At 38.1% G+C, this 16,908-nt stretch overlaps 2 protein-coding genes across 2 annotated transcripts; one reads left to right on the top strand and one right to left on the bottom strand.

The window, feature by feature from the left end:
* The first annotated feature begins 10,404 nt into the window (after positions 1 to 10,404).
* On the top strand, positions 10,405 to 14,161 carry LOC145166246 (amino acid permease 4-like). The gene is made up of 8 exons (XM_079085187.1): positions 10,405 to 10,535; positions 10,614 to 10,749; positions 10,843 to 11,076; positions 11,166 to 11,259; positions 11,464 to 11,678; positions 12,784 to 12,941; positions 13,063 to 13,290; positions 13,576 to 14,161. Exons 1-8 carry the CDS (start codon positions 10,488 to 10,490, stop codon positions 13,999 to 14,001), a joined length of 1,539 nt encoding a protein of 512 aa, XP_078941313.1. The 5' UTR covers positions 10,405 to 10,487; the 3' UTR covers positions 14,002 to 14,161.
* Positions 14,162 to 14,403: 242 nt separating this feature from the next.
* LOC145166248 (protein EARLY-RESPONSIVE TO DEHYDRATION 7, chloroplastic-like) lies at positions 14,404 to 16,391 on the bottom strand. Its single transcript, XM_079085189.1, has 4 exons — positions 15,386 to 16,391; positions 15,134 to 15,300; positions 14,960 to 15,044; positions 14,404 to 14,851 (listed from the first exon to the last, which is right to left on the bottom strand). The coding sequence occupies exons 1-4, from the start codon at positions 16,255 to 16,257 to the stop codon at positions 14,659 to 14,661; spliced, it is 1,317 nt and encodes a 438-aa protein (XP_078941315.1). The 5' UTR covers positions 16,258 to 16,391; the 3' UTR covers positions 14,404 to 14,658.
* Positions 16,392 to 16,908: the final 517 nt, after the last annotated feature.

Below are 16,908 nucleotides of genomic sequence, written 5' to 3'. Positions count from 1 at the left end.
TTGGTCTATGCGTTTCTTGCTTATATGTCCAAGACGACAATGCCATAATGATGCTTTATCCAAGTTATTATTATTAACAGAATCAATACACAATACATTATTTCCTAAGTTATCAACCACAGATACAGTTTCATACACGCCATCACAACGTAATGCTTTAAAATAAAGAACATTATTAAAGAAAGCATTAATCGAACCAACTTCATTATCAAATGAAAAGGTGAAACCTTGTTTATACAATGCATGAAAGGAAATAATGTTTCTTGCCATTTATGGCGAATAACAACACTTATTCAAATCTAAACTAAACCCACTACTTAGCAATAAAGTATAAACTCCAATCTTGGTGACAGGTAAAGCTTTCCTATTCCCCATGATTAAGTTTATTCTTCCATGCTCCACATTCTCACTTCTTCTTAGTCCCTGTAAATCAGAACAGATATGAATACCACAACCGGTATCAAGGACCCAAGAGTTAGAATGGGGTGAGTTATTAGATAAGATAGTGTAAATACCTGCATAGTTGGGTTTAACTTTCCCATCCTTCACATCTTGCTGGTATTTTGGGCAGTTCCGCTTCCAATGTGACTTTTCATGGCAATAGAAGCATTCAGCCTCTTTTGGGTCAGAAGAAGGAGTGACGAAACCTTTCTTGGTTCCAGTTGAAGAAGAGCCATCAAGGGTCCTAGCCTTGGTACCCTTCGAAGAGCTCTTCCTCTTCTTCCCTCTACCTTTCCCGATTGCCAAAACCGGGGCGGAGTTTGGAGTAGGAGTGTTAACAACCGACTTACCCTTAAGACCTGTTTCTGCGGTCTTGAGGAGTCCCTGAAGTTTGCTGAGTGTGACCTCTTCCTTATTCATGTGATATGTCATGCGGAATTGATCATAGCACGATGGTAAGGAGTGCAAAATGATATCTATTGCAAGCTCCTCAGGGAAGTTCACATTAAGCTTCAGCAACCGATCCACATACCTTTGCATTTTCTGCATGTGGCTCGTGACGGATTCCCCGTCCTTCATCATGGTTTTTATGATAGAGCATATGATTTCATACCTCTCTTGTCGTGCACTTTGATGGTATCTTTCCATCAGATCTTGGTGCATTTCAAAAGGGTAGAAGTCCTCATAGGACTTTTGGAGTTCCGCTGTCATGGTGGCCAACATGATGCATGCCACTTTTGTAGCATCCCTTTCATGTGCCCGTAAGTCAGCGATCTCCTGGGGAGTTGCAGTGGTCTCATCAATCTCCTTAAGCTCCTTGTCAAGGATATATTCTTTGTCCTCGTAGCGGGTAATCATCCTGATGTTTCTGATCCATTCATTGAAGTTGGATCCATCAAAAGTGACTTTCCCACACAAGTTCATAAGGGTAAAGGAGCCATTAGGATTAGAGACAGAAGCAACATTGTTTGAAGACATCTGAAAGAAGAGAACAAGATTAGTTTAGATATTAAGAGAGTCCTTAATAAAACACCCAAATGTAATATTAAGGCTAGGATCCAATCACAATATATTATAACTTATAAGAGGTATGCCGTAATCCAAGCTATAACATATTTGAAAGGTAGGTGAATGACGATTCACCAATTTCCACCATGAAAAACGAAATATAGATATTAGGTTTTTAATTGGTTCCTAGAAATTCCTAGATTCTTTTGAGATTCAATGAACTTTTCAAAGGCATGTTTCAATCTCGAGTGTGCCCTCCAAGTTTTGTGACTGGGATACCGAGGATCACAAAACGAGGTGTGAAGTAACCATGCAAATCACTTGGTACCCTAAAAGTTTATCACTCAATCGATGTGCCGGTAAACCACACACGCTCCACCGATGCTATGGTAAACCTTAAGTCACTCTTTACCTACCTTGTTAAGTCCAAGTTAGTGTGCCGGTTAACCACACACGCTCCACCAACGACTTAAACAAAGTGTAAAGTGTAATTTCATGGATAAGCACCTTATTCACATTTTCCTAAAGTAACTAAGATTGGGAATTTAATAAAAGAATTTAGTTACTTTATAATATTCATCATACTTTTAATGAGAATTTATAAGTCATTGTCTTACCCGTTCGGCTAACGACCCTCCACCGATCAAGGAAGCGGTGGGTGAGAGTGGACACCCATTAAGTTGCCATTTTATAGGCAACAACCTTATACCCCCTTACAGACCGGCTTCGTGAATGAGGCGTACTAGCGGTAAGACGACTTGTTGTTATACATATATATATTAGTAACTTATAATATTATAAAGTATAAGGGTTGAATTTTAACTTTTAAAATTCTAAGGGTTGGAACTAAAGTTTTAATCAAGACTTTACATGTTCCAAAACTTGAGGGCAAGTTTTGTAAACTTCCAAAACTTTTCATTTCTTATAACTTATGAATTAATTGAGTAATAAAAATGAAGACTCTTCATTTTTATAACTCTTGTGTTCTTTTAATGGCTTTAATAAAAGTGAGACTTTTGGTTTTCCATAACTTGAGGACAAGTTATGGACTCCATTAAAACACATTATGATCATGAATTAAACTACCATGAAGGTTACAAACAATTCCTATGATCATCTAATCTTCATAAGTTCAAGAACATGAATATGAACACTTTCAAGAATCAAAAATTACACTTAAAAAAAACTTGTAATTTTAATAATTGCCATTGTAAATGGATTAGCATAAACATTACACCATCTAAAACAAGCTTTAAAAACATCAAAACAGTTTAGGGTAATGTTTCTAGTCCATTTCCAGCAACAAATGTGCAAACTTTCATACGAGCAGAAAACAGAAAAACGATTTTTTTTCAAGCTGTTTGCACACAAAAAAAACAACAAACAAACCTAGGCTCTGATACCACTGATGGGTTTTGAGCATTCTAACACTTCCTAAGTGTACATGCAACCCTAATAACCTTGGATCTATGTTTGTCTAATAATCATGCAAAGTTGAATTCCAAGGTTATATTCCTATCTAGCATACATGGGGAACATTTTTAACTTGAATGAAAGATAGAATAACTTACCTTGTTGTTGATTATGATCCTTGAAACCTTGTGAGCCTAGCACCCCAAGTGTGATGCCTCAAATGCTTCACACAACACCAAATGCAAAGGAGTAAACTTTGAGAGAATCTTACACTTGCAAAATCGGCTCTAGCCCTCTTGTTTCTTAGTGTTGCCTATTTTGGTGGAGAATGGGTTTCTTATATAGTGTTGACACATCTAGGGTTACACCATGTAAACCCTAATGTGTCATGACTCTTCATTTCCATGACCCATGGGTTTGTAACTCCCATGGAGCATCCATGGAGCATCCTATGGGTGGAACCCAACTTGATAATCCATGGAGCCTCTTAGCCCACTATATAAGATATGGAAGATTTACATAATCTACCCATATATTTAATTAGTTATCTTTTGATCACTTAATTAATTCTAAATTAATTCTTGATCAAACTAATTAAATAATATTATTAATATATTAGAACTTATAATATATTAATAAACCATAAGTGTTATTTCTCTCATTTTAGTTTATCCAATTGCATGGTGCCATGCAACCCAAATGGACCATGCCGGGTCGGGTCAAGTACATACCAGAAATAGTTATGGACTTAGACACCTTATCCAACATGTACCACATGCACTATCTCACTCTGCACCTCTCCTTGACCACCAATAACCCTGGTCTCAGGAATCCGCACCGCAGGTCTCTATATCCAGTTCTCTAACCGCTCTTAAACAGATCTCTGATCTCCTAAAAATCACCCAGTCCTCCCCCACTCAGGGTTCGAACCATCACCAATTGGTTCGCCAACAATCTAACCCACAAACTGTTTTTACCAATAACATCGCACCTACTCTTGGAAGGTGATACGCGATGCTCGATGATCTCCCCGATGGAGGTCAAGCAATTCCAAATACCCCGAATCTCTGATGAAATCCTCCGAAACTTCTCATCATGACTACCTCTATTCATTCAGAATCTCGTACCATCCCACTACCGGACATCTCAACTCTCCAGTCGTAACCCTGACTCTCAGTCTGAAAATAACGAACTAACATATTCCTCATCCTCGACTCTTCAACCAACGTTCCATCACGTGGGTTGTAATAAGAGTGGAGTCCTCATTACCACACTCGATACTCATCATAGACAAAAAGAGCCACCGCCCCAATATCCTATTCTTGATCATCTGCCGCTGCAGCTAATACATGCCCTACTATGCTCAAATAGGGTGTATTCTTGTCCTTAACCATCTCAGTCCCCGCTGACAACCTGCTCATGCTCTAACATTACCTCTCGGCAGACATACTGCCCAAATACTCTGTTGAAAGATCGTAACCAAAGCTACCCCACAGGGCTCACCCCCAACCTTGGAAACCGAAAATCTCAGTACCTCTCCTGTTTCCCACGGGAACAGAAATAGCACCGCTCAGGTCACAGAAAATGACATCTCTACCATCGGCCGGTCGCTCAGCCCAGACCGTACTCTCCCATAACGCACCATCCCTACTCATCCCTGAGTCTTGCGACTCCAACTGGCATCTCACCAACAATCCCTCGGAGCTAACTCGATTTCCCTTTTAAGGGATGCTCCACTAAAACTCGTTCATCATGGCCCTCTGGCCCCATATTCTTTCACATCTGATCTCACTCTAGACAATCACCACGGAATAACTGGTAGAACCAGTAACACTAACCGCCACGGGTCATGGTACTCGAACCATGTGGCCACCTCTCGATCTGCTATAAATCATGGTACCTGAACCATGTTACCTCCTCTTAATCTGCTACGAATCATGGTACTCGAACCATGTTCTCTCTTCTCAATCCGCCTCAAATCATGGTACTCGAACCATGACATCACCTCTCGATCTGCTACAAATCATGGTACTCGAACCATGACATCACCTCTCGATCTGCTACTTATCATGGTACTCGAACCATGACATCACCTCTCGATCTGCTACTTATCATGGTACTCGAACCATGACATCACCTCTCGATCTGCTACTTAGATCCTCCGGAATACTCCCTGCATCGAGTATGGGTCCTCTACTTTCAGTAGTACGGGCCCATACTACCTGCCACATCTACCCATACTCTCTACACGGACCATCCCAGAGTTCCTAAGTATCTGCTCAACCTTCTTTATCACCAATTTCCGTCACGTGTGTTCGGTCCTCTGCGAAATATCCTACTCTGTCAGCGTACTCGTCTGACTAGGGTCACCTTTTCCTAGGCTCTTCCTAGGTTCTCACACTTCTCTGCCATCAGCTTGCTGAAGAACTCCTTATGATGTCAGCCATCTACCTCCTGAATATCGTCATATTCGCTTAGTAGCTGACTCTCATCATCAAGAGTTCCACAAAGCACGAAGCAAGCAGCATCCGGGCATCGAATAATCTCTACCAACATGTAAAACCACTCTAGGTTATTACTCACTTGCTCTCCTCATACTCAAAGGATATCACCGAACTCAAGCAACTTTACCCCCCGCGGGCATCTGACTATTCTCTCAGTAGACTCCTCAAATGCTCATCTAGGTATCTCTCCTAGATTACTCCTCTACTCAGATCCCTCTCTAAAAGGATTCCTGCTGGATACTCATACTCAGTACATACTCGAAGGCACATCGCACGTAACAGCAACTCCTAGGCTAAGGCATCACAGATCAGGCCACTCTAGTCCTAAAATATGAAATACCTAGCCTATCTCTAGCATGCATAGCATATCACATAATATCTCATAACACATAATGTAAGGGTATTTTGGGAAATCACCGTTCGGGCGCTGGCTGATCGTACACACTGCTCCATTCTGATTTTCTCAAAAATCTTTTACTCTTTTAGAAAAATTGTTTCTTTTATGAAAATTTCCTCAAATCCTCAGTTTGAGTTCAGATACGCCCGAAGGTGCATCCGAATCCCTCAAACCAAGGCTCTGATACCAACTTGTAACGACGTAATTTTTAAAACAATTTTTCATTTTTCAAACATAATAAAGCTCATATAATATTCTCAAAATCTCATATGTATCAACGGTCATCACAATAAAACATATCCCAGAATCTCAAAAACATCATCCTCTGCCAGTGTGTACAATTCATGCCGGCGCCTTCACGCGATCCTCGCTAGTACCTGAAACACATATCACATAACACGGTAAGCATAAATGCTTAGTGAGTTCCCCAAAATACCACATACAACACATAAGCCACTCGAGGCTATAACTCGGTATGACCCTCCGGTCAATGTGTCTCAGCGGGACCCTCCAGTCCCGTAGCTCTTTGGACCCTCTAGTCCGGTCTAGCTCGTTGGACCCTTTGGTCCGGTCTAAATCGTTGGATCCTCTGATCCGGTCTAAATCGTAGGACCCTCTGGTCCGGTCTATATAGCACATAGCATACATATATCACAATGCACATAAACTCAACATACACATAACACATAAGACCCTCCAGTCTGCACATAGCTACCACTCTAGGTAATGTATAGTGAGAAGACTCACCTCGGGTAACTCGGATAATCTCGAACTCAAAATACTGATCTAGCCTCCGCCTAAACATATAAAATAATTATCTCTAATTAATACGGCTCTCAAAGGCTAGACTAGTCCCTCCCTATATTCTCTCAGAAGGGTAAAAGACCATTTTACCCTTCCAATGGCCCAAAGGTCCAAATGTTGACTAAACCCTAAAAGTCAACGAAAGTCAACCCTCCGGAGTACGCGGCGCGTACCAGATCTGTACGTTGGGCGTACTCGAAGGCTTCACAGAATCGGGGAGCTCGACCCTTTACGCTGCGCGTACTGGGATTACGCCCAACGTAAGTCCCTGCTTCACACTCCTCATGATTTTGGTCTTAAATGGTTAAGACATAAGCTCATATTTTAGATCTGGCCATTTTAATACCTCTTAATCTATAAAGTCGAAACCTTTAAGCCTTTGCATGGCTGTAAAGGTCACCAATCACTCCAAACACCTTTCCTCTTTCCTCATTAAGCCCTTATCTCATGCATGACTTAATCTTAACATCCAAGATTGGATTTTTATGGACCTACAACACAAGATACACTGAAATGGGGCAGATCTAGGCTTATGGAGACCATTTACTCATAAAGTCTCCATCTTGGGACAAAACCCTAGAAATTGGTCCATAATGCACAAATCCAAAATGATGAATAAAGCTTTGAGCTTTTTACCTCCAAGTGGTGCCTCAACCTCTGTAAAGCTCAGATCCAAAGCTTGCACTCCAACTAGCTTCCACAATGGCCCTCTCTTCTTCTTCACAAGCACACAAAGATGCCTTCAAGCTCAAAACACACACACACAAGCTTAGAACGAAGGTTTGGCTTTCTAGGGTTTCACTATCTGGAAATGGTGGTTGGGATGGAGGCCATAGCATTCCTTTTATAGTGCTCATGTCTCATTTAGGGTTTTAAGTTTGGGCCCAGTACGCTCAGCGTAAACGAAGATACGCCCCGCATACTGGGTTGAGTCTGCGTCAAAGGCACGCCTATGGATACCCGCAGCGTACCCTTCAGTACGCCCAACGTACCCACTTATCACCATTTCCTATTTTGGGCCAATTTCGACAACTTGGAAAAGAAGAAGGATTAGAGAGATACACCTGAATTTCGGGGTGTTACACCGGGGGTTAAAATAGTAATTTGGGCAGCACTTCGGCTCTAAATATAACTTCCTTCATTGAAAACCGGGCCCTGTGAGGGTTGGGCTTCAAAACCGAAAAGATAAATTTTTCGGGCTTCTCGGGAACTTCGGGGCGTGTTTCGGGTGCTAAAATTGATACCAGGGCTTCAGGGGATGTCAAAATAGTGAAAATATTGAAAAAGGGGTGTAAAATGGCAATTTCTCAAAATTACCCGAGAAGGCTCGCAGGCCTTGTATTTATAGGGGCGAAGTCCGAAGATCAACGGCTGAGAGGACTCCATGCGTCAGTAGATGCGAGGCTCGGATCTGAAGGGGAGGCAGCTGACTGCGAGGTTCGGAACACATGGCAGAAGGGCGAGGCTCGGATGCGAGATGGGTGCGTGCCGGGTTTGGATTGGTCCAACACTTCGGACACGGGGCGAAGTCAGAAGCGAGGCACGTCGGAAGGCCATTGGACCATATCCTCGGTCAAATCAGCAAGCGACACGCATCGGACTCAGCGGGTGACTCACCGAGATTGGCCTTATCCTTGCGAGATTCCTCAGAAATTGTGCCCAAATCTTCTAAAATCCATAACTTTCGCATACGGGCTCCGTTTTTTACGTTCTTTATATGCACGCGTAGGCGGGAATATATTCTACAACTTTCGTTTAGACTTCGTCGGCTAATTTTGACTTTATTTTTAATATTATTATTTTTAACAGACCGGGACTGGAAAATCCGTTAAAAATTCATAACTTCTTCATCCGACATTCGTTTTCGTCAGACTTTTTACCGTTGTACTACTATTGACGAGATCTTCAATTCTCGTTTAGGTTGTGTCGGCTAAAAATCACTCGATCTAAAATTCGAGTATTTAGTTGTCTACTGCTAAGCTGAAACTTAGAAAAATCATAACTTCCTCATACGAAGTCAGATTTTGGCGTTCTTTTTATCGAACTTCTCGGTTTAACGAATACTACGATTTTCATTTAGATTACTAAGGATAAAAAGTAGTTTATCAAAAAATCACTTTTTACGTCATTCGGCGTCGTGCCGGTTTTGTCGCGGATCTTCGATTGGTCATAACTTCTTCGTTATAACTCGGATTTCGATGAGGTTTTCGCCTAAATGCTTCTAATGAAATTATCTACAACTTTGAATAATAAAATTTTACTTATTTCAAATTTTATATTTTCATTAAATTTTGATATTTTAACTTTTAATTGGAATCTCATAAGACTTCCAGTATTTTCCGAGTGATTCTAAACATAGTTTTACTTCATTTCTAGTAAAAACTATCTGTTAGAACTCAATACTCAATATCACATAATATTTCATAATATTATTTACTTAAAACACGATTTCAAAACGTGTATGTTACAATTTCGCATCAGAATAATCATTGTTGGTTCGCATTGGTATGATTTATATAGGATCACATCGCAACGATTCATTGGAATAATCGCAACGAACTTGTTTTCGCAACCATGAATCACAACAAGCTTGCGTCGAAACACATGCTGGCCAATATTATATCCAACGGTTAAAACGATTGTTCTATGTCAGGATTGACTGATTGGTGGATATTCATCGGTTAAACTTATTGTCCAGCGGTGAAAAGCCAATTTTGTGTCAGTTTTTTGAACGTTATAATTGTCTTATGACGGTTTTCAACATATTTAAACAATTTTTTGTCAAACACAAGATGACACTGCATTCTCCCCTCATTGTTTTCCGTACTTTTTGATATTGTTACTCTGATAATTTGACATTGTTACTATGTGATGATTTTTGAACAACTTGATGACTGTAAATCTTGTTTAAAAATGAAAAAAAAATTATCATTGTTTTTGGGTTGTTACACGATTCATTGGAACAATCGCAACGAACTTGTTTTCGCAACCATGAATCGCAACAAGCTTGCGTCGAAACACATGCCGGTCAATATTATATCCAACGGTTAAAACGATTGTTCTGTGTCAGGTTTGACTGATTGGTGGATATTCATCGGTTAAACTTATTGTCCAGCAGTGAAAAACCAATTTTGTGTCAGTTTTTTGAACATTATAATTGTCTTGTGACGGTTTTCAACATATTGACATATTTAAACAATTTTTGGTCAAACACAAGATGGTACACTTTACGTTGAGAACGGACAAAACAAATACTTTTCATTTTCTTTTTTTGTTCTCAAACTTCTGAGTATTATCCAAATAAGGATTTGGGAGTACCACCCAAATACTTCGATTTGAAAGTGTTCAATACGATCTCAAAATTTCCAAGTGTCTTTAATCCCAAATCATTAACATAAATAGAACCATATTTCTAACATCTCACATATGCAATTAACCTACTACACATTTATTTATGTTACCATTTTCTCTATTAAATTATTTCAAATCTATATACGCAGCAAAGCGCGATAAACATATCTTAGTTCCCTTACGAAACACAATCACAAACACATGCACAGGTATGAACTGGATTTTTGTAAGACCATTGCCGCGTGCCCGCGTTTGTATCTAAAAAGAGAAACCAAAAAATCTGTAAAACAAAATTTATTATTTTTTAGGGAATTATTAATATCTACTTTACATTCTTTTTGAAGGAAATATAACATATAAACCAGCTTGATAACAATGATGCTATCAATAATTAATTCTACATCTAAGCAAATTATAATAAATTTAAAAGTTTTTTTTGGCTCGATCACTATTTCTATAACTTTTTAAGCTTTCATATACCTTCCTCCTATAAATCCCCACCTCAGTTTCTCTCAAACCTTCACCAAAATCTCTCTTTCTCTCTTTCTCCCTTCATCAATATCTTCACAATGTTGCCAAGAAGTAGAACCATGCCATCAAGAATCCTTCATGGAGTTGTAAGTTCAATATAAATATGTATATAACTCCATGGTATTTATTTCTTTTTACTTGAAATAATTTATTTATATTGTTAGGTCGAAGAACGACACGATATCATGCACTATTGGAAAGTTGATGATCGAACTAATGCTAGCACTGAAACCCAATCCATGAACATTGAAGACAATTATTCAAAGAGTTTCGATGATGATGGTCGTTTAAAGCGTACAGGTTCATATCATATATTAATTAATCTATAATTAACCATGTCTAAAGTTCACTAAATTTTCAAGGGCTTATCATGATTTTCTCGTGAATTATAAGGTACTTTTTGGACCGCATCATCACATATCATCACCGCAGTGATCGGGTCAGGAGTCTTATCCTTGGCATGGGCCATTGGGCAACTCGGTTGGGTTGTTGGACCAACCATTATGATACTGTTTGCTTTAGTTATTCTCTATACTTCTAATTTGTTGTCACAGTGTTATAGGTCCGGTGACCCAGTCACCGGACCTAGAAGCTATACCTACATGGAGGCTGTAAAGGCTCATCTAGGTACAAATCATTCTAGGATTATATTTAAATAAATTGAAAGCATGAATGATAAGAATTGAGAACTTAATCATATCTTGATTGTTTTGTAGGAGGGCGTAAAGTGAAAGTATGTGGCATGATACAATACATCAATTTATTTGGGGTTGCAATTGGCTACACAATCGCAGCCTCAGTTAGCATGATGTAAGCCATTATTTACTTAAGTTGATGACCTCCATTGCACTTATATATATAAAAAGTATGTGAACAATTAGAAATCAAACTTGACTACTAATAGATTTGTTTAAAAATCTTGGATTTTCTTGACTTAATGATTGATTTTTACTGGATATTAAGATAGATTATAAGGATTTTATAGTAAAGTTATCGAAATTATATTAATTTCAGGGCGATAAAAAGATCAAATTGTTTTCACAAAAGCCATGGAAAGGACCCATGCCATATGTCAAGCAACGGATACATGATAACATTTGGGATTATAGAAATACTTTTTTCCCAGATTCCAGATTTCGATCAAGTATGGTGGCTTTCCATCGTTGCAGCTATTATGTCATTTACTTACTCTTTTATCGGTCTTGCACTTGGGATTGCAGAAACGACAGGTATGTATGTATAGAATTTTAATTCATCGACGTTTATATAAATAGAAAAAGAAGAATCTTTATCTTTTTCTCATTTTATCTTGTCCCCTAAAATACACACAAGCATATAAAGGGGCTTTATAAGATGATAAAAATGATCATGATATTTGTTGGTAGCTTGAAATATTGTGATTATGGTAGGATCAATGATTAATGTCCTAAGCCTAACTCAATGATAAAATCTAAAAAGTATACAGTGAGACCCGAACTAATCATTAGGTTCAAGATTAAGGTGGTGTTTGTTTTTTCGAAGCGAAAATGCATGAAGTTTGCGGACCAACTCTGCAATCCTCTATAGCAGAAAATGTGGACCAAACGGCTGCAGCATGTCATAAAAAGTTTGTTTGTTTTTTAAAGTTTGCAGACTGCTGCAATAAGTTAAAGTAAGATGTGAAGAGGTTAAAAGCAGATGGTCAAGTGTTGCGCCACACAGCACACGCGCAGCAGGTTTTAAGTTAGAAGTTTTCTGAAAAACAAACTGCTGCGAATGACCAAGTGTTGCGTGTGCTGCGCGGCACAGCAATAAGTGGTCAGAAGTGGTTTTTTAGAAAAAACAAACATCACCTTAGATACTACTTAGAAGGGTTTCTAGCCTAACGATATAGGAAATCAGAAATCATCAGGTGTTGTCCTTCCTGTTCGAGGTTAAGGGTTCAAGTCTGATTTAGGATATAAGTGGAATTAAGAGTAGCTTACAAGTATATATACAATTTGTCAGTTCCAGAAAAAAATTGCACAGCAGAATGAAAAAGAAAAAGAAAACTTTGGTTCTATGGAGAATTGCAAGTTATAGTTTATTTGATAATTCACGCTTCATTCTTGTGATTGCCTGCCTTTTAAAAAGAAATGATAAAAAAATAAAACTTCAACTTATAATTTATTTCAAATGAAAAGAGAGGATAGTGAATAATGACGAGAAGTTGAGAATCTTTCTTTTTCTAGAACATTTTAGTTGCAAACATCTTTATCTTATCTTTATATATTAATGAATTGTATCAGTATTACAAAGTGTATAAAGATGATGGTGATACTTATAATATAAATATTGTGTATGATTTTTTTGTAGAAAATAAAGAAATCAAAGGGAGTTTGACTGGGATAAGCATAGGAACATTAACTCATGCCGGTACAGTCACTGCAACCCAAAAGTTATGGAGGAGCTTTCAAGCATTAGGAGCTATTGCTTTCGCATATTCATATTCCATTATTCTCATTGAAATTCAGGTTCAAATCAGATCATTTTCTTTCTAAAAATCTATGAATATGTTATGTAAGTAATATTAATATATATTGACATGTTGCAATAGAAATAATATACTTATTAATCTTTTTTAAAATTCTATAGGACACAATTAAAGCACCTCCAGCTGAATATAAGACGATGAAAAAGGCGACTTATTTAAGTATTTTTGTGACGACGGCATTTTATATGCTTTGTGGGTGTATGGGGTATGCTGCTTTTGGAGATGAGGCCCCAGGGAATCTCTTAACCGGGTTCGGGTTTTATGATCCGTATTGGCTACTTGACATAGCCAATATCGCCATCGTAGTGCATCTCGTTGGTGCTTATCAGGTATCAAAATATTTAAATCTCTATTTCATGATTAAAGCAGTTTACCTTTTGAGTTATTGCGTATATACCATTTTTATTGTAAAGACAAAAATACAACACTATTCAATGATAAATGAATTTAAAGAAAGATGTCTACGTACATATTTTACATTTGCGTGTCTACAAAATGCATGGTTTCTTTCTTAATCTTTCCTAAAAGATGATCATTTTTATGATAGTTTCAAGTGTAATGATGTTGTTATAACATGCTAGCATTATTGTTTCTGACTTTGTAAAAACATTTAGGTTTATTGCCAACCATTATTTGCATTCGTGGAGAAATGGAGTGCACAAAAATGGTCGAATAGTGATTTTGTGACTGCGGAATATGACCTCCCAATTCCCTTTTATGGGATTTTTCATGTCAACTTCTTTCGTGTTGTGTGGAGAACTATTTTTGTGATTGTTACCACTGTCATAGCAATGCTTATGCCTTTCTTTAACGATGTGGTTGGACTACTAGGAGCCTTAGGGTTTTGGCCATTGACAGTTTACTTCCCTATTGAAATGTATATGTCTCAAAAGAAGATCAAAAAATGGTCAAGTCAATGGATAGGGTTTCAGATACTCAGTTTCGGGTGCCTTTTGGTTTCTATAGCAGCGGCTGTTGGATCGGTTGCAGGAGTTGTGTTAGATTTGAAGACTTACAAGCCATTCAAGACCAGTTATTGAGGTTTGATGATATATGCAATCTCTACAAGAGTTTTAATGGACAACTTTTGATGTATTCTTATCTTATGTAGATCAATGAAGTGTTAATACTTAAATTTGAAATATTATGTATTACTAAATTCATCTCACTAATAATAACGGCGAATTAGGAACCAAATAACCCCAAGATCCCCCATCTCCTCCTATCTTCCATAAATCCATCTCACTTCTTCAATCAACATTTTGTGGCGTCGTTATATATTCTTACTCTTGTTGTGTGTTAATTCTTCATGGTTTCTTTTCTTTTTAATTTCATACCCATTTCATATTCTTTTTAATAAAAGGATAGCTTATAAGCTAGTTTATAAATTATTTTAATATTCTCACAAAAAACTAAATAAGCTCGATAATATACTTGAATAGTTTGAGTCCTAACTCGACTTGAATCAAGTCAATTTCAAATATCTCAAGAACTAGCTCAACTCTTTTACAAACAAGACCTTTCAAAACTCATATCATCAAAAGCGAATCAAACCTAACCGATAAAATTACATATTGTACTCAAGATAATAACAAAATTTGATTTCCTTAATTAGGATAAACAAAAAGGAAATGACAAAAGAATGAATCAAAACACATTATCACATAAATATTAACTCCAAGAAACTTTTACAACTTCTATGTATTCGACTTAGATTTTGATTTAGATGATTTCGTCTGTAAGGCTGCAGCTTTCACAAGTGTTGTTGGCTTGATTGCACTCTTCGGGTTCAGTGCTTTTCGTAGTTTAAACACAGCCCAAGCTGTCCCTATCGCATGCCCTGCTGCACCCATTCCTTCATGTGTAACTTTTGCTGCATCTTCCCCATGCCTTCATCACCAATTACCATCAATTAGTTCAAGAAATAGCTATTTACTTTCATTGATTTCTTTATATTACAACAGAATTGTATTTTAATTATATGAGAAAGTGTGTTACCTGTGTGAAACGTAGTCCGTTGTGACAGTTGATGTTGTGGACATCACGTTTCTCCCTGCAACTTCAAGGGATTCACATACTTTATCTGCGAACAAAAACCCAGAAACAGAATTGAGAAATGATTCGAGAATTATTTATGGTAACAAAAATAATGATTTAAGAAGGGAGACATACTGAAACCATCCAAAGACGCGAGAATTATTTCACCAGGGATGAAGTTGAAGAACTTCTTGCCGGGTTTGGAGTTCACGAGGGAACCTGTGATGAATCCAGATACCTTCACAACACCAGAAAGAATCCCGGTTGCTACGCCTTCTGACATCTTTGTCAATCTCTTAACCCTGAAACAAAATGAAATTGAATAGATACGGAATTAGAAGTGTTCAATGGATAAAAGTAATGTTGTAGAAGAAAACAAGATGATACCTCTTCACTCTCTTCAAAGCTTTTGGACTAACTTCAGATTTTGAACCAGGTTTCGTCCTCTTTTTCAAAAACTCGTTTCCCCATTTTAATCGATCCACAGTCACATCTCCACACCACAAAATCCCCTTGATTAACTGACCTGATCCCGCAGCAATCATCCTCGCAACAGACCCACTATAATCCTCAACATTTGGCGCCAATGTCGTCCAATACGCCGCGGCTTTAGCCTCCGCAGAACCACCATTATCCACCGCCACCGCTGCCGACACACTCCTCTTGACCTCCTTCACCGAAAACGCACTATACTCCTCTAAAACCCGATCGAAGTCCACTAACTCCTTCTCCAGACCTTTACCCGAAATCGTTAGCCCGTAATTTAACAAACTCTCAGATTCGAAATCCGAATCTTTTCCGGATTTTGTATCGGAAGGCACGCGAAGAGTGAAGAAATAGTGTGATCCGTCTAATTTCACGGCGGCTTCGTCTTTCGCAAGCGGCCATTGAATTACGTCGCCGACACGTGCTAAGACAGCGACAACGGTGTTCCCTTGGCGGAGACGGATTATTTCTAATTCCCCGGAAGCAAGTTCGATGCTCTGTTGCTCATCGATTAGATGGATAATTGAACCTGGGATTTTGATAATAACTTCCTCAGATGATTCGAATGGCGACAGTAGTTGTGGAGCGTAAGACTGATGGGTGTCAACCAACAGATCTTCGTGGATATCTTTCATATCAATAGTTGGGTATAGAGACGGAGCAGAAGGAGAATAGGATGATGATGAATAAGAATGTGTTGAGGCTGAATCTGGGTGTGATTGAATTACTTCTGGATACAGATTTCTAGGGTTTTTTAGGTTTTGCGATGCCATTTTTGATCAAATTACCAGGCGGATACAAGATTTGGGGGATTTTTATGAAGATGGAGTCTTAGAAATTAAGAAACTGCAATCGCGTAGACGAGTGGAAAAACGAGTAAGGTGCGTGGCCCAACAGCACGACTTTCTCCCTCCTTTGAAACAATTAGTTTAATTATTTTACTAATAAAAATAACTACATAACATAAATCGTGGATGTGGTTTGGTCAATTGGTCGTACCATCATTTTCTGTCATTAATTATCTTGGCTAATTCTAGGGTGTAAGTGAGCCGAGCTACTCGTGAGCTATTCGGGATCGACTCGTTAAAAGCTCGACTCGAGATCGAATTAAACGAGCCCGAGCCGAGCTCGAGCCTAAATATGAGGCTCGTTTATTAAACGAGCGCGAGCCGAGCTTCAATAGTAGGCTCGCGAGCCTAAACGAGCATATATATATATATATATATATATATATATATATATATATATATATATATATATATATACACACACACACACACACACACACACACACACACATATATATATATATATATATATATACACACACACACATATATACATATATATATATATAAATATATATATATATATATATATAAATATATATATATATATATATATATATATATATATATATATAT

Source organism: Lactuca virosa, chromosome 3 (genome assembly GCF_052849685.1).
Source record: "Lactuca virosa cultivar CGN04683 chromosome 3, Lactuca_virosa_CGN04683_v6, whole genome shotgun sequence".
In the NCBI taxonomy this organism is placed as follows: domain Eukaryota; kingdom Viridiplantae; phylum Streptophyta; class Magnoliopsida; order Asterales; family Asteraceae; genus Lactuca; species Lactuca virosa.
Note: the sequence above shows the minus strand (reverse complement) of the source record. Positions and strands in the feature narration are given on the sequence as shown.

Bases quoted from the DNA above. Each gene is read 5' to 3' on its own strand.
- LOC145166248 (XM_079085189.1), bottom strand. From the start codon at position 16,257: ATGGCATCGCAAAACCTAAAAAACCCTAGAAATCTGTATCCAGAAGTA. The intron at 15,045-15,133 runs GTATGTCTCCCT...TTTTGTTCGCAG, and splicing joins CGCGTCTTTGGATGGTTTCA to ATAAAGTATGTGAATCCCTT. The intron at 14,852-14,959 runs GTAACACACTTT...TTGGTGATGAAG, and splicing joins ACGGACTACGTTTCACACAG to GCATGGGGAAGATGCAGCAA.
- LOC145166246 (XM_079085187.1), top strand. From the start codon at position 10,488: ATGTTGCCAAGAAGTAGAACCATGCCATCAAGAATCCTTCATGGAGTT. The intron at 10,536-10,613 runs GTAAGTTCAATA...TTATATTGTTAG, and splicing joins CAAGAATCCTTCATGGAGTT to GTCGAAGAACGACACGATAT. The intron at 11,077-11,165 runs GTACAAATCATT...ATTGTTTTGTAG, and splicing joins GGCTGTAAAGGCTCATCTAG to GAGGGCGTAAAGTGAAAGTA.